We start from the raw sequence: 27,097 nt of genomic DNA, 5'->3' as shown, positions 1-27,097 counted from the left end.
AAAGGGGATATAGAATAATCTAAATGATAATAAAATGCAGACACATTCCCTCACTTGTTATTAGCGCCCAATAGACCCACTGCTGAAGGCTGAGTATGAGTAAGAATACGAAGAACTTGCTGATGCATCAAAGCTTCCCCTCCTAGATCCACTGCGTGAACCTGAACGTGAGCCAGAGCGAGAGCCAGAGCGAGAGCCAGGGGCTGAGGAGACATTGTAGGGACTGGATATGCCTTTAGAGGAAACAGAGGCTGCTTCCAAGAGTTTAAGCCCAGTGATGTCTTCCACCATTGACCGATTCATTGCATCTTTGTAGGATATTTTCAGCTTGGTCTTGGGGCAGGTCAGAATTTTGGGATAGCTGTTGGTGTCTTGCAATTTCTGGGCAGCACGACCATCAATCAATCCATTCCTAATGGCTTCTTCAGTACTTATTCTTCCACGCACTTCTGGGTCCACAAGACCTCCAGTGAGGTACTGGAATTCAAGGAACCGCTGCCCAGCCTCATAAGGCAGCCATTTTTCCTTCACTGCTTCAGCTGCTGACATCCTCTTGCGTCCACCTTTTATGCCTTCAAACCCTAAGAAGGCCTTCTGGGCTGGCTTGAGACGTGTGGCCATATCCTGATCAATGATGCCTTGACCGGTGGCTTCCTGAAGTGAAAGCCTCTGGCCAGTGGTAGGGCATATTATGCCCCCTGTGCAGGCCTGGGCTTCAAGTAACCGCTGCCCAGTGATACTATCCACAATGCCCCGCTGTATAGCTTCTGAAATTGAGATTTTCTCCAAGTTTTCTGTGTCAAATATGGCTGCAATAGGACTGCACTCATCTGGGGTTTCAGAGAAAGAACCGCTCCTGATCAGTGCAGAAGAACTCCTGACACTCAGCACTGTGGGAGACCTAGTCACTGACTCGTGCCGAAACACCTCATCAGTGCCGTTACGGCAGGAAATCATGTCTGCAAACTGTGTCAGGCTTAGACTGCCAGAACGGTACTGGTCAAAAAACTTCCTCTCCACCAGGCCTTTATCGATAGCATCTTGGATGTCATATTGGCTGCCTGTTTTCCTGTCAACAAGGACTACTCTACTGCTGCCATCTGATCCTGTAATAGTTATTTCTTCCCACTCACACTCCTGTTCAGCTAGTTCTGTATAGGTGTCATAATCTATGAGGCCTTTGCTGTATGCCTCCTGCACAGACATTTCCCTGTTTGTTTCTGGATCTACAATGACAACCCTGCGCTTCCTAAGGGTGTTCTTCTGTGAGGTGTGCACCACCTTCTTCTTCTCTCTCAGGGGTAGAAGGCAAAGACCTGTTGCATCATCCTTTATGCACCTTTCTTTCAGCTGCAAGTAGGTCAAGTTTTCCTCTGTGTTGGGATCAAAGAATCCTTTGGTGTCATCGCTTGGATCACTAAGGATCTGGTTGAGCTCTTCATTGAAGTAGCCACGCTTGTAGGCCGTCTCTACTGGCAAGCGGTAGCTCTCCTTGGGATCAATGATTCCTCCAGTAGCAATCTGAGCCTCCAGCAGACGAATGCCATGGCCTCTCTCTATGAGCTCTTTGTTCATTGCTTGGAACAGAGAAATGATGTTTCCAGTTTCTGGGTCTTTATACCCAGTGACAGCTCTTTCAGCAGAGAGAAGTTTTTCTTTAAATTCAATTCCAACAAGACCTCTTTTGTAAGCTTCCTCAACAGGCAGCCTCACATTGCTGACAGGATCCACTATGAACCCCGTGGCTGCCTGGGCTTCTAGGAGTTCAAGGGCTGTCCCTGGCCTAACCAAACCTATTTTCATAGCCTGATAAATACCAAGTTTCTCTTTAGTAGCCTCATTGTAGATACCAGCGATACAGCTAGAGCCCTGAAGGAAATCAATAATTCTCTCGCTCACTTCTTCCACTGTAATTGCACCTCTTTCCAAGTCATTCCTTGTTGATTCCTTGATTATTCCAGCCTCAAGCAGTGCATCTGCTGAGACGGGCTGCCTTATCCCTTGGAATGACATACTCCTCTTCTGCACTGGGAGGAGGAGCAGACCAGTGTGTGGTTCAATCCTGCATTTTTCCTTCAGCTGCATGTAAGTGACTGCCTTTTTGGTGGTGGGATCAATGAAGTTCTTAGTACCGCCTTGGCAGTTGTTTAGCATCCTGTACAGGTCTTTGTCAATCAACCCACGAGACAAAGCTATATCTTTGGGTAGGAAAACACTGTTGACAGGATCAACAATCCCTCCTACAGCCAGCTGGGCTTCAAGCAGACGAATCCCAGTTTCTCTGTCAACCAAGTTTTTCTTGATGGCTTCAGATACTGGCACAGTTTTGCCAGAGAAAGGATCTTTAAATCCTGTAATAGCCTTTTCTGCTGTATAGATTTGCTCTCTGTCATCAAAGTCGATCAGATCTCTGGCGATAGCACTGTCCACAGTTAACATCTCATTTCGATGTGGGTCTATCACACCTCCTGTTGCTGCCTGGGCTTCTAAGAGCAAGACTGCATTTTCTGCTGTAATCAGTTGGTTTCGTTTGGCCTCAACAAAAGAATACTTCTGCCTGGGTGAGAGGGACACCCCTGCAATAGCACCTGCCCCTTTAAGGTAGGGTTCAATGTCAGCTGCAACTTCTTCCACTGACCTCTGCCCCTTCAGCAGTTTATCCAGTGTGAGTTTGTCTATCAGTTGACACTCATACAGCTGCATTGCTGTAATCTTCTTCCGCAGGCCGCTGAACAGCAGCTTGGAGGCATCAATACAAAAGTCTTCCTCAGTCTGCGTAGATCTGTGAGACCCATATGGACGTTGCTTGAGTTTCTCAATCTCTCTTTGCAGCCTGAGACGCTCAGACTCCAACTCTGACTGGTTTTTGACAGCGGTCTCTTCCAGTCTGCACCGGTATCTCTCCTCAGTCCGTTTGATTTCCATCTGCAGCCTTTCATTTTCACTCCTCAGGCTGTTCTTCTCCCTCTCACTCTTCTCTTTCTCACACTGGATCTTCCTCATGGATTCCTCTGATCGGGAGTGCTGGCTCTTCCACTGATTCAGGTCATTCAGGATTTGTTGCTTCTCACTTTCCAGGCGTTGCTTCGAACGTAACTCTGATTCCAGGGTAACTTTTAAACGGTTCATCTCCTCTTCTAATCTCTGCAGCCTGGCTTTGTCTTGCTCCAAAGCACTCATTTTTATCAGCAAGGTTTCTCTTTCTTGCATAAGGTGACTATACTGATTTTTGGATTCTTGAATCCTATTGGATGCCTACAATTTTGAAGAAGAAATAAACCAAGAAAAGATGGTTAGAGTTATGCCCTCTCGAGTTATGCTCTTCAGCCTGCCATTTAACCTGCAGCAAGATGCCACTGGAAAATACTCTAGTCACAGCACTGTTTTACCCCAGACCATGGACACACATAAATCAGAGAAGGTACATTATCCTTTCACTGACAGTATCTCCAGTACCACTGGAGACAGGGACACCACTCTGCTACCCACAGCCTTGATTTTCTGCTGATTTAGTTCTCTCTTTTTAACTTTTTGATATTTCTCACAGTACACCAACAAATACACAGAGCATTCGAGACTCATTAAGAGTCTGACACTCAGCAGATGTCCCCTAGTATGGTCCCACTAACTTGGATGAATTTGTATCAGCTGAGAACTGGTCGTACATGGATAAAAATGAAATAAATGACCCAAATTTTGCTTTTCTGTTTGCTTCGCGTTACTCCAAACAACTTTACCTGTGTTGCTTTACATTTTAAGTCACTTAATGTCTTCCTACATGCATACACATACACAAACACCCCCAAGCATGCACATTTGTATGCAGTCCATATTAAACTGAATACAAGTTTATCTATCTGTAATACATGCACATACATATGCACAGATGTTATATACCCTATATGTTAGTATTTTTAAAAAATCAGTATTAAGATTTTGTAAAATAAAAGAAAGAAAAACTGGATAAAGGAAAGAATATCTGAGAATGGGAATGAGAAGAGAAATAAGGAACAAATATAGGAAAATATAGGAAAAAACCCAAAGAAACATTTTCAAAGTGCTCACTTGCATATATTTAAAGAGTAGCTATTTGAACAAGAAACCAGGCAGAAGAATGAAATATGAAAAGCTGTTTTCTTTCACTTGTTTATGTTGTCACCTAAATTTTAAGAAATAAGGGCCTTTAGTAAAATTTGCAAATGCCCTTAGCGACTTAGAAACATAAATCCCCAACACAGTCAATGGAATGTAGGCTTTTAAGTACCTTAGTACAGCTGACAACATGGTCTTTAATCCTCACTTGTAGTCAACACCTTACCCAGCTAAGCAGCAGTTTGACAGCTTGTTGGTTCCGGGGTGTTTATCCGGTTTAGTCTGTGACAGCACTCAGGTCAGCCTCAAAGGACTGCTCTAACCCATCCTGGCTGAAACAGCCTGGGGAAGCACACAGCCAGCAAGGTACTGTTAGAGCACAGTGGTACTCCACATACTCTCATCTTACCCCAGGATGGTTTGGTGGAGAGTGGCACAGAGCCCAGGTTTCTCCTGTGGCAAGGGCTGAGAGCAAGGCTCAACCAAATGATAAGACAGCTTGTGGCACCCTAGAACAGCTCCCAGGGAGTAAAGAGGCTAAGAAAGTGGCCAAATCCTGCCACTTCTGTTTGAAAATTAATAAGAGAAAGGGTCATAAAGGGGATGTTAGTCACAAGCACAGTGACTTTAAACAGCAAAGAGTGAATTAATTTGTTCAAATGGACACTGCAATTAATGATATATCTCAGAGACAGTAAAGCTGGGATCAAAATATGTGTGAATACCTCTAGAGCTTGCTTTTGGAATTTTTCAATTTCCTGTCTCAATTTTTCCCTTTCTTTCTGTAAATCATTAATCAACCCCTGAAGTTCCAGGGTTTGCTTGCTGCTCATCTGAAGCTGATTCTTTAGTTCAGCAATGGTGGTATTTTTCTCATCAACTTCACTTCTGACCATTCTGAGGTCATCGTACTCCAATCTAACATTTCGCAGCTCTTCCTCCAGTAACAAGTGTTCCTTGGTTAGGTTCTCGGTGAGAGACTGAAGCCTTTCGATTTCTATTTTGCACTCATTCAAGGCTTTGCTTTTTTCCTCAGAGGTTTTCTGTAAGTGCTCGTATCGTAGGTGAGCCTGTTTTAATTGTTCCTGTTCTTGGACCAACTGACGACGTAAAGTCTCAACATCAGATGTGTATTTTCTTATCTCCTCCATGTATCTTTGCTTCTCTCTCACATGACCATCTAATACTTCTCTTTGGTGTCTAAGGTCATCTTCATTCCTCTTCTTTACAATAGATACTTCCTCTATCTGTTGTGTGAGATTAGTTATTTTAACTGATTGGTCTCTGAGAGATCTCCTCATGCCTTCTATTTCCTCTTCCAGTTTCTTCCTCCTAGACGTCTCCTCCATTAAATTTTTATTCTGTCTGCAAAGTTCCTCCTCCAGCTTATGTTTCTGGATCTGCAAGTCTTTTACGGTGCTCTGGAACTTTGCACTTTCTTGATCCCTGCCTTTTTTCTCTTGCGAAACTCTTTCATAGTCAATTTTCAGTCTGGCCAGCTCCTGCTCTTGGATCCTCAGCTTGTTAATTGTCTCAGTAGCACTCGTGTTTGCTTTCTGCAGGTCAAACTGGACTCTCTTTAACTGACTGTTCTCATCCTCTACTTCTTTCCTCTGACTTGTTTCTACATCCAACAACTTTCTCAGCCTTTCAATCTCTTTGTTTCTTTCCTTAATGGTCTTAGAAGCATCATCAAGTGACTGTTTGTACCTCATGCTCTCATCAGAGTGCCTCTGAATAACTTGTTTTAGCTCAATCTCCAGCTGCTGTTTCCTCTGAGAAAGCTCTGAGCCAGCTGCCTTCTGCTGCTGAGCATTCTCTTCTACTTTCCGTAGATTATCTGTTGTCTGACTTATTGTATTCTTCAGTCTCCTAATTTCCTCACACAAATTCCTATTTTCTCTCATGGCATTATCAAGCTGTGTTCTATAATTATTTGACTCCTCTTCCTTTTGAATGGTGACCTGGTGAATTGTGTTCTTTGTGATATTAATCTCAGTTTCATATTTGTTCTTTAAACTAATAATTTCCTCATCATAACTGTTCCTTACCTTAGCCAATTCATTTTCAAGCTCCCATCGGCTTTTAGCCTCTTCCTGAAGCTGAAGCTTTAGCCTTTCCAGCTCCTTAGTTTTATCCTGAATAGTTGAGGCAGCCTCCTCAAGAGCCTGCTTGTATCTTGAGTTGTCTTCCCCACGAAGCTGAATGATCTGTTTCAGCTCCAGCTCTAACTGATGCTTTTGCTGTGACACCTCAGAACTGCAAGCCTTCTGCTGAAGAGCATCTTCTTCTGCTCTCCGCCGCTGATCTGTGGTTTGCAGAATGGCATCGTTCAGCCTCACAATCTCATCCTTAAGGTCTCTGTTTTCTCTTGTCAGTCTGTCAACCTGGGCTCTGAGGCCTTTCGCATCATCATCTTTCTGTGCAGCTATCTGCTGGATTGTAGTCTTCTTAATATTAATTTCTGTTTCATATTTGTTCTTTAAATTACTCATCTCCTCGCTAAACTGGTTTCTTACCTTAGCCAGCTCATTTTCATACTCCCTCTTCCGTGTGCCTTCGTCCTGAAGAAGAACCCTTAATCTTTCTATCTCGTACTCCTTCTCCTTGATGACCTTCTCAGACTCTAACTTTTGCCAACCAAGGCTGTCTTTCTCATTTTGCCTTGTTTTTTGCAGCTGGTCATAATCATTCTTCTGCTGCTCATATCTATCCTCCAGCAACTTCCTTTTCCTTTTCTCATCTTCAGTCTCATAAGTCAACCTGGTTATTCTGTCATTTAGATCCTTTATTTGGGCATAGCACTTGTCTAGGTTTTGCTTAGCAGAATTTCCATCCATTTCAGCTTGTCTTTTCATCTCCTCCAAACTCATCATCTTTGCCTTTAGCTGAGAAATGTCCATCTGGTACTTCTGCAGATTTTGCTCCAGGAATTTATGTTTGTTGCTTGTCTCTGAATTTGAATCCCTAGCAAGCCTGAGTTCTTCTTCCAGGAGTTCAATTTTGGTGTTTTTCATCTGCAACACGATAGCAGAAAAACAAGCAAACAGAAAAATTCACATAAATGTTTGCGACAACTGTTTCAAAATCATCACATTATGCATTTCTAACACTGACAACTTAAAACACCTTTTTTTCTCTGCTTCAACGAGACCTTAAAATATTTTTTTTATCTAATGTTATCAAGACAAATTCTGGAATCCTTATTCAGAGTCAAACCTAATTCAGGAATTGGCATAATGACTTTCAGCAGGGAACTGACACTTGATGCAGAGAGGGAGATGCAATACAGATAGTAAAATCTGGTGTATCAAAAGTTCACCAGCTAATTATATAATAGTTGCCTTTAGAACCTCCAGGATTTTCAAACAGGTGAATCACATTCTGTACATGTGACTTATGAAATGGGCCTCTCTGTTTCACTAAGCTGTATTAAACCAGGAGTTACTCCTTTTGAAGCACTTTAGAATATGGCCTGAAATGAGGCGCATTTAACCATGAGCAGCAAGTTTTCAGCACTGAGGTCAAGGCTGTGATGGGCAGAGAAGGACCTCTTCTGTGCTTTGATGGGCACCTCCTATTTACCAAGAAGGCTACTGTTCTCCACTTCACCTCACACATGACATTGGAGGTAACTTTCTAAAATACTGTACTCTTTCACAAAAGATGCATGAAACTACTAATAGGCCTCCTTCATAGGACATCTCTGAGTTCAGGATATAGTTTTGTGGACTATTTTATACTGTACTTTCTGTCTTTGGTCGTTCATGGTTTGCTAATCTGTGACAAAAGTAAAAGCTAAAGAAAGTAGAAGGGTTAGAATACCTTCAAATCCTCCATGCTCTTTAACATTTCACTCAAGAATCGGTAATAATCTCCTGATCTTGTAAGAAGCTCTATGTAGCGAGACTGAGCCTCATTAGCCTTGAAAAGAGAGAATTGTTAGCAGCTTGTACTAGATATGAACATACTTATGTCCAGATGATTTAAAGGATTCCAATCCACTCGAGGAAACACATCACTTGACAAAGTAAAAAGCAAATTCTCCTCCCCACAAATTCACATGACTTTCTGGGAACCTCAGACGTATAAATTCTCCCTCCTAAAAACTCCACACCTTGTTGGTTGTTCTCTATTCAAGATTGTTTTGCCCTACGGCTGATGTGACATTAAATCCAAGCCTTCACCCCCTGGTTCATCATGCTCTTCCTGTCTGACAGTCACAAGTAACCTAAGTTAAATTGTAATAGTAGTTAATTCCCAGGTTGAAACTGACTAAACCACTTGAGGCACGAGTCCTCCTTTCTCACAATACGTAGTCAATGGACATTGAATAGGAATGAGGTACATTTCTGAGGGCTAATATACAATCTAAACAAGCCCAAGTATGATTTTACAGCACAGTGACTATTCTGCACTAATTCCCTGTGCTTACGTGCTTAGTGCACATTACCAGTGACAGTGCTAATTATTAGAATACAGCTGGGTATGACTCACAATGGCTCACACAGCAAACAAAAGTGTTGAAAAGATTGATGGGGAGGAAAGAAAGATACCTCTTGTAGAATCAGGACCGCAGGAGACTGAACCACACTCTTCTTGATAGGTATGTTGAGCAGTGTTTCTAATCCAGAACTGTAGGAAGCAACCTGCAGTTCATAATCCTGAAAAACAAGAGGGAAAAGTAAGACCCATTTAGCAACTGTCAGGAAATTCTCTGGGAATCTGGATTTCACAAAATGCAAAGTTTGGGTTGCTTTGGGTTTTTTTCCTTAATTAAAAGCTACATTTCCCCCTTGTTGATATTTCTGGCCCCAGGTGATCCTCTATCATAAACAGAAACTCATCAGTTCAAGTATCACTGTGGACAATCATGGAGGAGAATGACAAGGGGGAAAAAGAAAAAAAAATTGCAGAAAAAGGAAGACAACTGTTTGAGGGCAAAGATCACAAAACCATTCCCTCTGTATCTTACTATTTCTCATGACTGTTGCACACCATTCCTTCTGCTAATCTGCATTTGTCTTGCCTCCTAGACCAGATCCTAATCAGACCTAATCCAATCTGTTCTCAACCCCTTGTTTTTTAACATGTGAACTTGAAAGTTTGGTCTGGCTAGAAGGAGGCTTTGATTCACCTGAAGAAAAGCTCTCACCGGTATCTCCTACATCATCCCATAGTCTTCAGGTGGCAAGTACACAAATGCTTTCATTGTACTTTGTACACACACAAGTGCTTCACCCTAGCAATTTCTGCATGCACACATCAGGGAGCTGACATTTCACCTGTCAGCAGAACAGAGACAATGGGATGCACCTGACCATGAAAAACCACACCCCATAAAAATGCAGAAATCCAAGTACCTTAATTGCAGCTGAGCACTGGTCTGCATGCTTGAGAAGCTCCTCAACTTTGTCTCGCTTCCCACAGATTTCACTGTGCAAGTTCTGTCAAGAAAAAAGTGAGCCATGAAACACTCCCTCAAGATTTACCAGTATTTTCTCCTGTACATGCTACCTCAATCAGAAAGCACCTGTAGCATGAGATCACTACATTCCCTGAGGCTGAGACCTGAAATGACCTGTAGCTTGGCAGTTTTTACAGCATCAAGCTCTCTGTGCTTGGAAAGCAACTGAACCCCCAGAGCTGGGGAGGAAGAGTTCCTTGACTTTAGCTTAGATGTGTTTTCTTGCTTTTTATTTTTGTGCTATAATTTGTCCCATAAGTTGCACCATCTTACAGTCCCTTGAATTAATTCAAAGCTGATGTGTAAATCTGTCAGTGAATGTGTAGGAGCCAAAACCAGCCTTGTTCATAATCTGTAGCAGTGCTGACAGAAAGTAATGAGGATAATAATATTTCTTCTCTCATGCCTTCTACACATGTGTTTTTCTGGTAGCTTGCATACTTTATAATTCAAATCATGCACTGTATTGCAGACTGCACTGATACTGATATTTTCTGTATAGTAAACCAATTTCAAAATCCAGGTAATTGAAGACAACTCATACAGATACTGCATACCTTCTGATCATGTAGGTATCTCATGATAGTGTTGGAATCACACAGCTTCACAGACTCAATAGAATCCTGCCTGCGCTTGGCATCACAGATCCACTTGCACAGAGACTGGTAGAGATCTCGGTAAGTTTTCAGCTGTTTGATCTGCCTTTCTAAATCCCATGATCTAGATAAAAAGAGGAAAAACACTGTCAAAATGCAAAGTGTACTCTCCTCCTCTCTCTTTACAGTCTTCAGAAATAAGACAAAGTAACAAACTAGATAAAACTATGGGAAGCTCTGAAAAGGGGATTCTGAACAAAAATTTCAAATAGATGAGAATTGTACTAGTTATAAGTCACCCAACATGGGTTTTAAGGCCCTCATTCTTTAGTGACTCTGTAATACACAGAGCTTGGCCTTCCTGTCAATTAAGAGAGGGATGAATAAAACCTTGCAGTGATAAGAATCAAGTTCACTGACTTCACGACTCTTGTTCTCAAATTTCACTGAACAACCAGCAACCAGGCAATTTTTATTATTAGGGCTATCTTTTGTCCTCAGGTGAAAACAAAATAAACCAAACCAAACGACATTCCACCTCCACCCCCCCAAACAACCAGAATACGCCTTTGGGTCAATATTCGGATTCAAGGTTGGGATTTTTTTACTTAGTCCTTAGTGTTACTTTTTTAACCCTTGGCTATAGAGTATTTACAAGCACAGTTGCTTTATTTGAGGGAGGGAAATGCTGCCTGGAAGTACTTAATCCAAAAACATCAACAAGAATTTTTTTTAAAAAAAAAAAAAAGAGAATTAGACCAATTTCTTAGCACATAGGTTAGACATGTACATGACTAACTACATTTTTCTGCTTGGTCTTACACAATCTTTTGAAGTATGTTCAACCTATTCACAGTTGCTCTACTTTTATTGCCCTGAAGTCACCATTTGTCCTTTGGAAGTGAAGATTACTGCACATCAGGTTTTTATAGATTCACTGTTAAGATATCTTAGTAGTAACAGCAATAAGGAAAAAAAGCCTACGGAAATATGAACAAACCTGTTATCTATCTGCTTATCAGCTCTCTGCCAGCGGTCTATTAGCTGGGTAACTTTGTCACAGTACTTTCCAATGTCCATGTCATACAGGGTATATGACTGGCAAGACTGTGAGTGAATCTGGAGTGTTCTCTGCAGCTCATTTTCCAGAGTATTCAGCAGTGACTTCTTCATATTTAGATCTGCTTTCATTTTCTGGAGAAAAACCAAAATGCTGTCATATATTTTATTCTTGAGAATGTACTCAAATTTAACTACCAACAGCACGCACGTGTTGTGATCTAAAGATTTTGTTACTAAATCAGTACGGCATGCATAGTGATGTCAGCTGGGCTTAATATATTTAAGGTGAAACACCTACTTTGGTAAACAGTTTGGCTTAAGAATGTGTTTAAAGTAAGTTTTTAAATAATTTGCTAACCCAAAGCCCTCTGCTGTCATATTCTGAAGCTAATGTTTCAGTTTATCAGAACTGTGATTATTTGCTGTGGGTGCAACAACAAGCAGGGGATGGTAGAAGTAATAACCTCTACATTTCACTCATAGAATTATAGAATATCCTGAGTTGGAAGGGTCCCTCAAGGATCATTGAAGTCCAACTCCTGGTCCTGGACAGGACAATCCCAAGATTCACACCATGTGTCTGAGAGTGTTGTCCAAATGCTTCTTGAAGTTTGTCAGGGTTGGTGCTGTGACTACTTTCCTGGGGAGCCTGTTCCAGTGCCCAACTACCCACTGGATGAAGAACCTCTTCCTAATATCTAACCTAAATCTCCCGACACAGCTTCATGCCATTCCCTCAGGTCCTGTCACTGGTCACCAGAGGGAAGAGATTGGTGCCTGCCCCGTTGCTTCCCCTTGCCAAGAAGTTGTATACAGTGATTAGATCTCTGTTTCCTCTTCCGCAGGCTAAACAAACCAAGTGACCTCAGCTGCTCCTCATATGGCTTCACCTCTAGATCCTTCACCATCTTCATTGTCCTCCTTTGGATGCTCTCTAATAGCTTTATATCTTTCTTATATTGTGGTGCCCAGGACTCAAGATGAGGCTGCACCAACACAGCACAGAGAGGACAATCACCTCCCTTGACTGGCTGGCAACACCACGCCTGATTTAAAAAAGTATTATATGTCCATGTATAAAATACTACAGGATGAGCATTTCCATCTCCTGTGGTTTTGGAAGGTTTTGCCCAACTCAGTAGACCAGTGCTGGCAGCTATGGATTTTGCTGTGCTGTGTCTTTGTGTCTTGGGCCCTCACCTTCAGACAAGCTCGGTAAGCCTCCACTTTATCAAGATCCAAAGGAACAGTCTCTTCTTCAGACAGTCTTACTTCAAAAACTCTGATCACATCTTCTGTTTGTAGAATAACCTGGAGCAGACACCTCAGTGCATTCAAGCTAAAATAAGTAATATAAGACAAATCCATTATGGACTGGGGAAGGAAAGGTGATATTTCTAATTAATTGCAGAGGCATGGTTAAAGAGAATAGGCAACACAATCAATTTCTGTGATACCCATGATTCTCGCTTTCTTTTTCTAATGTCTTCCAGAAAAGAAAAGAAATTCATATAAGTGTCTGTATCTATCCACATGCACAGAATTTGTAGAACAGAAGGTGTAATTTTGCACAACTGGCAACAAAAGGCAGGTTTCTGGACTAAGAATTATGGGGAAAAGTGAATATTTATTGTATAACCTCAATTTTCTTACCTGTCTAAGTAGCCAGCAGAAACACCGTTAATATTTTCCAGTTTTTGAAATAGGGCATTTATCTCTGACTGCAAGTACACATACTTTTCACAGCCTCTGAAGTTAGGCAGCAAGTCCTTATGCTTATTGAGGGTTTCAGCCATTATTTGAGAGTCATTCTGCACACCCTAAGGAAAGAGAATGCCTGTTTTACACATTTTGGTTGGCTGAATGAACATTCTACAGCACATATGGAATTTGTCTCCTTATTCAAATAGTCTTTTGTTATATAACCAACTTGACTGAGGACTGAAGCAGTGACTGAGCTTGCTTTCATCAAGGCAAGAAATATTGGGCGGTTTCTTTTTTGCACAGTCCACAATAGGTGGACTCTTTCTGAGCACCTCCACTACGAAACTCAGCTCTGTTGAAAGCAGAGCACTTTCCTGCCAACTGCCTACTGCACTCAGCAGCCATGCCAATGTCCTTCTGCTCTTAAACCTTTGCAACCTCATTGCCTCAGGGCAATTTCTCATACGCTGAACCTGTTCTCTTTTCTTACTAATCTTCTCTCTCCAGTCTCCTAGAAATCTCAAGAACTCGGATAGGGTGAGGGTCTGTAAGCCTCATGAATCCGGTGTGTATCCCACAGACAGAATTTCACAGGTAGGATGTGAAGTGGGGTCCTTGGAAAAAGATTTTAACAGTACTTTAACCTAGATGAGGTTTAACATGAGCTCATGTTCACTTGGCATCAGTCTTTCTGTATTGTTGGCCTAGCAGAATTTGACTTTTGAAATTGAAGAGTCAACTTTTTCTACTCAAGTGCTAAACTCCAATCCAAATCATCATGGTTAGCTTCCAAATGAGAGTTTTCTGAACAGGAAAATCATCATGGTTAGCTTCCAAATGAGTTTTCTGAACAGGGTATGTGTCCTTCCCAGCTGATCAGAAATACAACTTCAGTAAGCTCTGCAGCAGAGTGTCATAGTGAGCTCAAAGTAAAATATCCACAGTTACCTCTAAATCCTTTATTCTAGCTGAAAAGTCATGCATAGCCCCTTGATCCACTCCAAGAGGAGCTCTCTGAACCATCTGAACCTCAGAAGCTTCAATTTGACGCCGAAGTTTCTGAAGCTCCATCAGCAGCCAGGCCTCCTGCTTCTCATGCTCTCGGTTTCTCTCATTAACAATAATAGTGTTTGAGGAACCCACAGGACAGGTCTCAGTTGGGACCACTGTAAAATGGATTGGATAAATGTCAACTGCCAGAGAACTGATCACCCACATATAGGAAGACAATGTAGTGCCCAAGTCCTGAGATGATCTATAGAACTGAGAACAGGTAGAAGATCTGGGTCCTAATGCAGCTGTTTCAAGGAATGAAATCTCTCCTTCACAAAAAGACAATTGAGGTTTTGCTTCCTAATAACTGAAAATGTATCAGATGGTCTAAATGTCTCTCATTTTCCCAGCAAGGTCCAGGACCTTTGGAGGTCTATTCCCAGATTCACACCAAAAGAAGGAAGAACAAACGCTTCCCTGCGTATGGCAGATTTTGTTATGCTGGGAGACAGCAGAACAGTTCTTGAACATGTTTCCACTCATGTGTTGAGGAGAACATTTTCATATAAAAAGAATTTACCACCCACCACCCCTGGAACAAAGAAATCCAAGCAGTCCAAATTCTGCAAATAGCAGGAGGAAGACAAACCTGTTTGTGGCTGTCGTGGTTGATTAGGCAGTTGTATAATCAAGGTTTGGTAGTGCTTCTGAGCATCAGTGAACTGAGTCTGGATCTTTCGTTTGTCTTCATCACCGAACATCTCTGAGCCTTGGCTGTTCCTCAGGAATTCTTGATAATGGATCTCCAGGTCAGTTATTATTTTCTGGTAATCTTCCTTACGCATTGTTTTCAGCTGAAATACAGAAGAAGATAATTTTGAAGAGAAAAACCAAACAAACAATTCATTAAGGAACAAACTAATACACCTATAAAAAAACCAAAGTAATCACACTTTAGAACAAAATCTACCCAGGCTGCCTCTAAAAGTATGGTGCTAAGAGTGCCCTTCGAGCTAATCTATTCTTGTTACAATCATTTCATAACGTAAGAATAGTTTGAAATTCTACCTCTTACTCTGTCTATCCATGCACTTCAGCACTGGGAACAAGTACAGCAAATATGTAATAAATCCCCTTGGTTTATCATTATCATGTTTGAATAGGAAAACATAAGATTACAATTCCCATATGTAACCTTTTGTGCAAGTTAACAAAAGGAGGGCCCATGATTCTGTAGGACATACATCTGCACAGGACACCGCAAGCTCTGTTTGGGACAGCAGACTCTGGTCACAGATGTCTCTGGTCTGCAGATAAGGCCAGCTGGTGTCTTACCTTGGCAATAGTCATCGCTCTGATTTTCTCAATGTCGATCATGCAATAATGCCAAGACACCAGGCTCTTCATATTGATATACAGCTGGTTCCACAAAGCTAAAATAGCTTCATAGTATTGCTCAATTCTGGCATGAGAAAAGAAAATCCACAGTCAAAATGCATCTGTCCTTGTAGCACAGCTTCAAAACATCCCAAGAAATATTCACTAGATGTGGAGTGTGTTAAGGCTTGTTGTCTGATTGAAAAAATCTTGGAAATAAATTTATCCATGACTTTCATTATTAGAGATGAGGAAAAACCTTGTGGAAGTTAGCATTTAAATATTTTTAGACCCCAACCTAGATCCCAGCAAGTTCCACTGAAGCAAGTTTCCTCAGATCAAGGGTCTAGTCCTCAGTTCCCCACCCTTAGAGGCAGGGGGAGGTCACTCTGATCAAGGCACAGATCATATTTTGTGACTGGTTGCTATATTAAGTGAACACTTCTATCTAATCCCAGTGGTAGGTGTCTGAATCCAGGCAGCAACTCACTTGGTAGCAAGATCCACTGCTAATGGATTGGGAGGTGGGATGATAAGACTGACAGATGGCACCAGCATATCCACTCCTCCAGGGCCGGTCACCAGCCACTTGCTGCGCTCATTATTGTCCTTCAGGATACACTCATCTCCTTTGCGCACTGTTTTCTGTAAGGAATACACAACAAGTTTTTTTCTTTAGTTAAGTAAGATGGGGTTTCCAGGAGAGACAGACGAGAGAGATGCATTGAGACCCCAGAAGCAGGAGTGCTTCCCAGCTGCCAGGTCTGGGTGTGCATCTTGGCTTCACACCGGGGCAAGAGATCAGTGCAGATCAACCCCTTCACCCTGAATCTGGTTTTCATGTGAGGAAAACCCAAAAACCCAACCAAGTGGGAGCCACAGAGCACTCTGAGCAGTTGCCAGTCTGATTGATCATCAGACTTGGGGCTTGCCACAGCAAACATCAAAGACTGAATGTGGCCACATGGCCATGGTAAACTATGCAACCATGTATGGCTGCAAGCCAGTGAGCTGGAGGCGTAAGAATCCATATTTGCAAAAGGACTGGAAGCAAGTGTGGCAGAGCTAGATCCACCAGCTCTGACTGCCAGAAATCCTCACACCGTGCGGCCATGGGCGTGACCAAGGTGCAGGAAAAGGCATGTAAGCAGAAAACACATCTAAACCTATTGTTAAGGAAAAAAACCCTAGAAACAAACCCAAGTAGCCTCAGTATTGAAGAGGAAGAAAAAACACCACCAGCCATTTCATACTCCATCCAGCAAAAAACCTGGGGATACCAATGACTCACTGTACATTACTCACATTTAGTTAGGTAAAGTGTCCACCTAAGGATACAGAGAGACACTGGAAAGGTGTAGATGCTGGGAAGCATCTGTATAACAATTCTAATACTATTACCAACAAGATTTTTATGTGCTAATTCAAATATGAGTAATTAACAGATTAATAATTATTCTGACTAGACTTACTAACCAAGAAACTAACTTGTTTATTCATAATTGCAAGAAAAAAGTCAGAGCTTTTTCTGTCAAATAAAGTTAAGCTGACCAAAAGCAAACAAAGAGGTTACACTTATCAGCTCAACACTTAGTTTACTCTATCATTTGCCGTGTTCTAGTTTATGTGATGTTCATTCTCAACCAAAAAGGGATACAATACCAGATCCTGTTTGTAGTCACACAGAGCCCTGAGGATAATGGGTTTGTTACTCCGGTAGTCTGGGTTGCGTGGCTTCAGCTGCACAATCTTCTTGGATTTATTCACCAAACTCTGCACTTGCCTCTTGTACTCCAGAATTCTCTCTCGTTCATTCTGCAAAGATTAATTGTATGTTAAAAATTCCTTCTAAAAAAGAAACAGCATCTGGTTCCCACTGTTTTATTAAGAGAGGGATACATCTGGAGCTCATAGTAGGCAAAACTTACTTTAGCTCTACTGAGATGAGTCTTTGGCCTATAATGTAAACCCACAGTTTTAAGAAAAAAAGAAGAGAAACACCAAACTAAGTATTTTTGCAGCACTGGCAAGATACAAAACTTGCAAAATTTGCAAAGCAGGTTTTTCACACAGATCTGCAATGTAGTTACAGTAATGTCTAAGAAACACAGGAATAAATGGAAAGAAACTATTATAACATGAATACTAACAAAAAAAAAGTAATAACTACACTCTCAAACCTGACTTCATCAATTGCCCTTTTACATCACTGACCACTTTTTCTCCAGTTTGGAATTGTACTACCTAAGTCATGATGAGCAAACAGCTAAAATGCTGAGTTATGCCCTTTCAAAGAGACTACAGTGATACAGTGACATGATTAATCATTTATTGGATGCAACTATCCTTTTGAGGCAAAATCTAAACTACCACCTAAGAACAAAAATAGTTCTTTTTAAATTTGTTAGCAAACCAGAAACTTTGGCATTTTTTTGACTCATTTCAGATTTAAAAAATATTCAGAGTTCCCAATCAGTATTACATAAATTTAAATAACTGACCCATTAGTAGACTTTCCTAAGAAACAGGCAGGAATATACCACAATAGTTTCAAGTTTATACAGCACTGTATATAAACATTGCAGTGCACCTGGCAACTGATTTACAAGAAAAGCAGAACACAACCTGTCAGGTGAGCATGACAGTACCTCCAGCTCTTTGATCTGCTCCAGCAAAGCCTGCAGTGACATGCTCTTATCACAGATGAACTTCTTTCTGATGGAGTCTTGTAAGTTTTTCAGGTAGCACTCTGTGGCTTGGGCCTCTTCAAAGAACTACAGAAGAAAAGTTGTGAATTTAGCTGTACACAGCTCATAAAAATGTCTGCTATAAACTGATGGACTTTAAGCATTTATAACACGGCAACAGTGTGTTATGCACAACAGATATATCTGCGATGGGATTTGCACAAGTAACAAAAGTAGTGTGAATCCTCCACATCATTACTCACCTGAAAGTAAGCTGCATTCTCTTTCAGATGAACATCAATACACTTGGTGATCTGAAGAATCCAGCTCCATTGAGTTTGCAATGTATCCATGTAGGCCTAATGAAAATGGTAATACACACAATTCAAACCACCACACTCTCCCATACCTAGACTTAGGCAAAATTCTCTATGCTCCACAAAAATGCAAATGAAAAACCTACTAAAACAAATTCATACTCGCCAGAACAATGTAACTCATGCAAATAGTCTCTCAACTTCTAAGCTGAAATGAGTTAAATACCTGTTTGTGAGACAGAGAGAAGTCTGTTCATGACCTGAATTTGTTTGATCAGCATAAAGCCTGAGGTGCACTAACAAAAAGGGGTGAAATGCACAAACAGTAGTGCAAACGAAGTGTTTCAACTGCAAATTGCCATGTATCCTTCTTCCAAGGAACACTGCCAAGCATGATTTTTTATGGCTCTTTTAAAATTCAGACTTCTCAAGCAGGTGTCATGTATATTCTTTAGAAAATTGCATACAACTTTTACTTCACTGCTGGAGCTTACAAGGATCTTTCCTTTAAGACAGAAACTGACCACAGGAGAAATATGAATAGTGATTTTACACAACATGATAATAGTTAACAAAGTAAACACACTGAAAAGTGGAAAGGACTAATTTATTTTTTTCCTATAGCTTCTTTCAGTTTCAAGGGTTTTATGAACTCTTAATACTGTGAGAACTACAGCATTTCCTAACAAAACGAGGTCTTCAAAATTGTTGCAGGTCTCCCAAATTGTAATTAAAAGGTAAATGTGCACCAAACTATGAAAGCAAAACTGTCTTGGCTAGCTGTAGAAAGGCACTATCAATTTCAGTTGCAGAAAGTATTTGCACCTGGATTAAATATAAACCCTCAACAAAGGGTGTGGCTTTTTTCAGAACATGTCTACTAAGATAGACATGCCTTCCTACCATAAATTCCACTGCACTGTAGTCAGTTCAAATGAGATCCAGCAATTTTGGTATACTCAGATAAATCTCTAATCTTAGAATTAATGTTTACATGCATCTATCATCATGCAATTTTTATGGCCAGGTTTGTAGACGAAGGTAGTAATAATTATTAGAGCAGCTCATACAGTTGGATAAAATGGACATGCTTTTTGGCAGGCAAACCCTTTTCAAGTCCAAATGCAGCACTTCATTTGTGGACTTTCACTCAGAACATTTCCCATGTAGCAACTAAAGGAGCGCATGAAATGACACAAAGTCTAACTCACCTCGATTTTGTCTGAAGCAGGGTGCTGGCAGAGCACTAGCTGGTCACTTTCTTGCTTTAGCTTGTTGAGTTCTTTTTCTTTAAGCTCCAGTTCACTCATGCGTTTCTAAACAACCAAAACATGGCATTAAACAAGCTCTCAAATGTACACTGCACAGGATGATTTACTTAAAATTTTTCAGATAGTTGAGACAATGTAAAATTATCCCTGATAACACTATAGGTAATTCTATTCCATGTACTGAAGTTAATAATGAAGACAGTAGAATCAAACAAACTACAATAATCTCAGTTCTAGTCTCTAGTTTTGCTGCTTCACAGATCAAAACACACAATGTTCTGCCTTTCCTAGGAATGATGGAAGCAAAAATGACTGCATCTTGCAACATCCGGAACTGAACTAAAAAAAAAAAAATTAAAAAAAAAAGACCTCTTCAATAGTGTGAAGTTTCATTCCTTTTTCAATTTGCTGATCAGTACCAACACTGGTTAAACAATCCTACATACCCACAAGTGACAAGAAGCAGCACAAACTATGTCTGACCACATCCTCAACATGTTGCTGGCTAAACCATCAGGGTAAGAGAGCAGTTCCCTCTGGTATAGCTCTGCTTCCTAGTGACAGATCATCAGGACCAAACACAGGGACCCCCAAACCCTTACATAGTCCGAACATCAAGAATTAAACTGCTGGATACAAGTCCCTCAGTTTAGCGTGCCATCATAATGACTACGTAGCAAGCTATATGTGAACACTAGTCCATAGCAGGCTGCACCAAGGCCAGCTTCCAAGGTCAAAAGAAATCATGACAACTGGTTGAATGGGAGCACAATCTTCCAACAGATGTCCAATCTAGACTCAAAAGGTCGTCATATAGTACTTAATTGAAAAGTGTCAATAAAGAAACCCAGGAACTTCAAAGGAGTGAAGAAATGCCCATCCTGTGATGAGTCACTCCCAAGACAGGCTGTTCCTCTCTCACTACCCCGAAAGAGGGCCCATGGAAAGCATGGGGAGGTTGAGCTGGCTTACAGAGAAGGACTCCTGCTTCCTGGCAATATCAGTGTTCCTGTCACTCCAGTCGTAGAGAAGCTCCTCTTCCTCACAGTCATTGATCCACATGATCTCTCTGCTGGTGGCCTGGATGAGGTTTTGGAATTGCCGAAGCTGATCCATTCTCTCAAAGGAGTATTTCTGCAAGGAATTCCAGAAATGAGAAGCCATAAACACAGAAATGCCTGCGCTGTGTGGACAAACGTGAAGCCAAGAGCACAGCATGTCCTTTTGCTTTTTTAAACTAAAATAACAGTAAACCCCACACATCTATAAAGCCTGTTGGCAATAGAGAGCAGATAATGTGCTTGGGTTGACTGAACTATGAAACCTGCTGGCAGTGGACAGAGGACAACGTGACTGGAGTTACAGAACAAACGGAATCTGATATCAGCAGCTTCTGAACATCATTTCAAACACACATGTAGCAGACATGTAGGCAGGCAAGCAAAAAGGTATGGAGGAAAATACAAGAAATGTGTGAACATTTAATATCCCTTTTACTTGAACTTGCTGCTCATAGTACATCCTTGATGTTGTAGCAGCACCTTTTGCACAGATGACACTTCACACAAAAATTCCTTCTCTGTCTTCACATCATAATATACATCCTATTGCTTGAAATGTGTACAGGAATCAGTTTCCAATCCCAAGGGTTAAACAAATCTCCCTTGCACGAGATTCTTACTGTATTATACCTGAATATCCAAAACAGGGCAGATGCACATCCCTACACAGAACTTGATTCTAATCTCACATTTGAGTAAATTTCCAAGCTCCATATATAGTCTAATTTCATCACTACATTTACTTCCATTAAGGAGACAGAGTTCTACTCTTCACCTGCTTAATGACCAACTCCCTTCACCAGGTGCAAACTAGAAACTTCCTTGTGAGAGTTAAGTCAGTTATACACCAGAAAATGAATTAATCTCAAGTTCATGAGTGAAAATTAATCTTCCAGAAACTACAAAGCACTTTAAGTTTACTGCTGAATAGAATTATTTAAATATGCATCTGTCACTCTGTCAAAACTTGAAGTGTCCCTTGTCTATCATGCTGCTGTCAACAAAGCAAAAAGAGCCTTATCATACAGGATATCAGAAATGAACACATCCCATGCTCACCAGCAGACTTTCATATTCTTCCTCCAGCTGATGAACTGCAGCCTTCTCCCGCTGAAACAGAGACAGCAAATACTTAATGAGCCTTTTACAAGTTGCCTGTTTGCTGATATTTCCTTTACAGTGTCAATATCATAACAACTACAAGTGCTAACCTGCAAACAGTTGCAAGAGACATAGGCAAGTAGCATATCTGCACCACTGGAGTGCCACAGGAAGTATAAAACCAAGGCTTAGACAAACTTGCTAGTATATAAGCAAGTCTGAACACAACTCTTATAATACCAAAACAACTCTCAAAACTGGATCTCTTTCTGTACCAAACACCCAGACCAGCTAGTCCTAGTGCTAGCTTTGGAGATTATGAAGCAGTATAAATTACAGTGTCAGCAGACGGCTCAAATTTTTATTCATATTTCTATGGCTGGGAACATGCCCAACCTTGGAACTGGTATTCCATGGGCCCAGACTATCACCTTTCACATTTGAAGCAGAAGGGAAATGGGAGTAACAGCCCTTTCACTCTTCAGTCTGGTTGAGAGATCAGAGTTCCAGAACAGAGTGCCTTTTCTTTGGATTGAACTCTCTCCTCCCAGTTAACAGACAATGAATGAATGGGAATGAAATAAGCCTCCTCTCTCCTATACCTAACTGCTGAGCTGATTGGAATGGAAGTTAACAAATGCATTTTCTGTGACTTCTTTACTCCAATCACAAAATCCAGAGGGGAACAGAAGTCTCACAAGGGAAAAAGAAATTTAAAATATCAACACCTAAGAAGATTTAAGCTTAGCCCAGAATTTAGGCATTTTGCATTTAAAAAAATGATTAGTCAAGGCTGTATGTGAGCACCCACCCTAATCTTTCACTTTCTTTAACATAGCTAGACAGCAAGTGAGAATAATCACCCTCAAACAATCTTCTCACAAAAATATGCTGCAATATTTATTTGCCAGCCTTGGTACATAACAACAAAAAGCTAAACAGTTGTTTAATTTTAAAATTCTGGGGAAAGAAATGAAACACAAAATAATCATGAAATAATATATATTAGGGTTGAAGTGGTTGCTATCATGACACCAGTGCTTTCTGAAGAAAGGATGAGCTATTCAACATTCCTTTTTGGAGTGGAACACCAGTAAATCAAAGATTAAGTCTAGACTAAGCAATGTGTAAGGGAAGACAGTAATTACCAGATCTGTTTTGACTTTGTCCAAGTGCCAACGATAGTCTCCAATGGCATTGTGAGTTCTCCTATGGTCGCCAATTTGCTGCTCAATGGATGCTGCATCAAACCCCCACTTCACTAGCTCCATTTCAGCCTAGGAGAAAGAAACAGTATTTGTACTTTCATTTCCAATGCTACTACCTAAATTGGAACATAAAGGAATTGAACTGAAGGAAACATGACTATGCAGTAGAGAGTAAAACTGAACAAAAAGTTCAGAATAGGGCATCATCACTGTCATCAACAACTGTCAGCATTTAAATGGTGTGACAGGCTCCCAAAGTAGAAAAAACAAAGTACGAAAAATATTTAAGTTGCTTATAATTAGATTAGATGAAGCACACTCAGCAGTGTATTTTCATCTGTTTTCCTTGGACCAAACTGTTCTTTTATGTTCTACAGTATAGTTACATTCTTATCACTCTGAAAACAAACAGTAACTTTATCAAACAATCTTACTAATGCAATTCCCGTGAAAATACCCAGACTAGTTCTGTAGCCCAGTACACTATATTTCTGGTTTTGTTTTGCTCATGTAAACTTGAATAACTTTAGTTAAAGGCAGTCAAACTAAATGAGAAAAAAAACCAACAGAAGATAAACTGATATTATTATAAAATGTGTTGTTTGTCTTACATTTTGGCAACATTTATTGGAGGACGCCAAGTGAAAATCTGTAGAAACGGCCTTGAAAAACAGTAGTACACCTGATTAATTACTAACCCAAAAACTATCCGCAGTTCTTGCTTTCATTTTTTTCAAATATTAAAAGCCACTGAATTCACTCTTCAGCTCTCAAACTCCAAATCATCTCTTATGCTGTAAAGACACACTATGACTCTGTCCAAATGCCTCTCTGCGCACGCGCACAGTAAAGAAACAGGTATCTTAATCTTGGGTTGGGACTGAACTTGGTAATTACCAGCCTGGAGCCAAATCTTTATGAGTCAACAGATGATGATGAAGGCAGAACCACACTCAAGCGTAGGGGTTCAAAAGCAGTGTTGAAAATGACCCAAGAAACAAAAACTATTTTGCATTCAGCCATTTAAGAGTTACAGGACTTTGACCCTTTTGGTTATATTTAAACAGTCTAAGGAGAATATAGCAACAGTGGCAGTTGTGGCTGGCTGCCAGTACATGAACAAAGGCTGTCTGGATTTCACTGCACTTCCTTAATTCTGCACTGGAAATTTGACCAACCCTCCTACCACCTGGTTCTCCTATCAGCAAAAAGAAAAACCACAGCAGAAAACCACAGCTGCTCAGAACTTTTTCCCACATCTCACTACGTTACTAGGGGAAACACTATCCTAGTCTCAATGTGAGCAGGTAATGAATGGGACACAGCAAGGCACAATGGAAAGAGGAGGCATGGTGGCAAGTACAAAATAAATTTTCCCAGCGAGCTAAGTGCTTACTGGCCCCACCTCAGCTTTGCTGTAGGGACTGAAGAAGGAAGAGAGAGAGCCTTTTACTTTCACAGGAGGTTTTGTGTGGGAACACAGCTATAAAGCACTTGCTTATGCTCCCTGTGTTTAGCAAGGGGTGTCTGAGCAGGGTGTTACGTGGTGTCTTTGGGAGGTGCAGCATGTACACCATCTTTCATTGCTGGAAGTGTGCCCAGTATCTGTCCAACATCATTCCTCAAACCACAGCAGGTTTGACAATTAGCCTACTCTCCCACAGCATGTGTAGAGCAATCATATCTGCTGTTGCTGTCCAGGCACAATGCTGATACATGTTACCACTCAAGGAGTGCATCTCCACTTGTCCTTCTTCCTCTAGAACATGCCACAGTGAAAGACTAGACTATGACTCGCACTCACATAGAAGTATTGGTGCTGCACAGAGCTCTCCCCTCCTCATCTGCTTTGCCTAACAGTCACCTGGGAAACACCATACACAGATAATAATGACAGAATCACAAAGCAACAACCTAATAAAGAGAGATAAAAATAATACAATTTCAATTTACAAGGAGTCTGCAAAGTATAACTTCAGCCACCTTGTCCTATCATCCCTACCCATCTCTCCGAGAGGGCTGTCCAACCACAAGTGCACAACTTTCACTTCAGCAACACAAAACCAGACTATGGGCTCTCAGTGTGTGTTTTCTACCCCAGGTTACACTAACAGCTGTGCATAGGCAAATTTGTTCTGGGAGTGCAACAAATAGTCACTTCAGTATTTCTGCGTATATTTCAGCACTGACTTCTGAAAGCCTAGTGAAGATGGTCATATCTGTGTAAAGGGTTAAAATAAATATGAGTCAAAGGAAATCTGTGGAAGGAAGGAAGGAGGGAAGTATTGAGCACAATAATATCTAATGCAAATGTGCCAATGCCTTTTGTTGTTAACAGCTGTGTCTCATTTAGCTTTCAAATCTAACTTCCACAATTTTTCCTCTGCAAAAGAAGACCCCAAATCCATGTTTGCATTTCAGTGGACACTTACTATATGTACAATATTGGGGGGAGGGGAAGAGAGGCAGAACTCGGAATAATATATTCATGTGCATTTTTAATTTTCTTCTCGCACCCAAAACATTAGTACATATGAGGTGACATTCATAAATTACACCAGGTTTTAGCATTGTCTTGCACAGACTTACCTTCTGCTGCCTCATCCAGTTTAAACATTCGCTTGTGACACGTTTTGTGTACTCATCCCAGCCTGAGCCACTCTGAGAAGAGAAGCAGCCACCACCTTTGGAGCTGGCCCTCCTGGCACGAGGAACACTGATGGCTTTGTACAGGGCACGCATTTGCTCTTGAAGCTGAAGCAGCCTGAAAGGTAAGGAACCATTTAGTTTCTATGTGGAAAACACTCAGAAAACATGGAAACGATGCAATTCATCTTCCTACTGGACCACTAAGTATTCTAAACAAAACGCTGAAAGCAAAGGCTGTGGAAAAAAAAATACATTAACTAAAATTTCATGGGGACAGTCAAGGCATGAATTTCTTTCAGAAATATATTATTACAAGGCCATTCTCCATGTTAGAATGCCCCAAACAGATTTAGTTCTACTTTATTGATTTCTGTCACATCATGCAACACCAGGGAAGGTGAGCACTTGAGATGCCACAAACTTTTATAAGCCACATCCCTATCCTCAACCCATCCCTGGCAATACCTTTTCTGATACATGTCACAGGGCTGGCCCATCTGCCTCATCTCTCTGATCAGCCCATCCAGGATATCCATTTGGTCATTTGCTTGTGCAAAACAATCTTCCAGCTCTCTGTTCCCTCTAATCTGGACACCATCCCCATATTTCAATTCCTAAAACAAACAAACAAACAAATAGTTGAGAAATTAAATGAAATATTCATCATCTAAGCTTCATCCTGGTTGTCTTAAAAGAGATGTTACAAGGACTGAAAATATGAAAGAAAATTATTAAAATGTAATACCAACCAAAGCTTTCCACAAAGAACAGCACATCTTGACTGATGTTTATTTCAAGGCTTCACACAGTGTACTGATTTTTAAGATGTAATGTTTTTGTAAACACAAAGATGAGAAGCAAACACTGTCCTAGTGGGAGATGGTGAATATTGCTCCTGATTTTTCACAAGTTTCCCTGAGGTTCTAAGACTTCTCCACCCTGCAGAAATGCAGACTGCACCCCGTCTACCTGGGACTAGCTCCATGCCCCATCACATTTGCATCCCACCTTATCACCCGAAGTGTCTAAACAAATTGTCCATGCACCCCCTTGGTGCAGTGGACTAGCATGGTCATAGCATTTCAATCAGAGACATGGCTTTTTGATCTCATCCCACACTGACAGAGCCATGCTGAACAAAACAATCCAGCTGTGATCTGATTTTGCAAATAAAATATTATGGACCTCATTACTTTGTCCTTTAGAAAGAAAAGAAAGAAAGAAAGTAAGCAATGCATGCTGTAGCACCAAGCTGGAACTAAACATCTCTTTCTTTTAACTTGACTGGAATAATATTAATCCTTAACAAAAGGCAGTATTTACTCTGGCATTGATTTTTATATAAACACGCTCACACGTCCTGTATCTCTGCAAAGGAAATGAACTGCTAACCACAGAGTTCATTCCAGAAAGAATTTTCTGTCCACAGAGGGTCCAAAAGTGTGCATTAAATCACATCTCCTGCCAGAACTGTGACTAGGTTTCACATCTCAGCGGCCTCAGCAGCAGGAT

At 40.9% G+C, this 27,097-nt stretch overlaps 1 protein-coding gene across 1 annotated transcript in view; it reads right to left on the bottom strand.

Moving 5' to 3' along the window:
• The window catches only part of DSP (desmoplakin), a 27,823-nt gene continuing 726 nt past the window's right edge, over nt 1-27,097 (bottom strand). The window contains exons 2-23 of the mRNA XM_009081477.1: nt 26,051-26,199; nt 25,526-25,700; nt 22,877-23,005; nt 21,687-21,737; nt 20,539-20,700; nt 19,507-19,611; nt 18,242-18,337; nt 17,940-18,065; nt 16,954-17,106; nt 15,782-15,936; nt 15,250-15,376; nt 14,564-14,768; nt 13,870-14,087; nt 12,871-13,037; nt 12,418-12,556; nt 11,156-11,349; nt 10,117-10,279; nt 9,456-9,539; nt 8,649-8,756; nt 7,918-8,016; nt 4,818-7,109; nt 1-3,255 (exon numbers count right to left, since the gene is read on the bottom strand). Of these exons, the coding sequence (XP_009079725.1) occupies nt 61-3,255; nt 4,818-7,109; nt 7,918-8,016; nt 8,649-8,756; nt 9,456-9,539; nt 10,117-10,279; nt 11,156-11,349; nt 12,418-12,556; nt 12,871-13,037; nt 13,870-14,087; nt 14,564-14,768; nt 15,250-15,376; nt 15,782-15,936; nt 16,954-17,106; nt 17,940-18,065; nt 18,242-18,337; nt 19,507-19,611; nt 20,539-20,700; nt 21,687-21,737; nt 22,877-23,005; nt 25,526-25,700; nt 26,051-26,199 (8,292 nt within the window). The 3' untranslated portion in view covers nt 1-60. The remainder of the gene's footprint in view (nt 3,256-4,817; nt 7,110-7,917; nt 8,017-8,648; nt 8,757-9,455; nt 9,540-10,116; nt 10,280-11,155; nt 11,350-12,417; nt 12,557-12,870; nt 13,038-13,869; nt 14,088-14,563; nt 14,769-15,249; nt 15,377-15,781; nt 15,937-16,953; nt 17,107-17,939; nt 18,066-18,241; nt 18,338-19,506; nt 19,612-20,538; nt 20,701-21,686; nt 21,738-22,876; nt 23,006-25,525; nt 25,701-26,050; nt 26,200-27,097) is intronic.

This window comes from Acanthisitta chloris, unplaced genomic scaffold (genome assembly GCF_000695815.1).
Source record: "Acanthisitta chloris isolate BGI_N310 unplaced genomic scaffold, ASM69581v1 scaffold3929, whole genome shotgun sequence".
NCBI lineage: Eukaryota > Metazoa > Chordata > Aves > Passeriformes > Acanthisittidae > Acanthisitta > Acanthisitta chloris.
The sequence above is the reverse complement of the archived record's forward strand: the minus strand, read 5'-3'. Positions and strand labels throughout refer to the sequence as shown.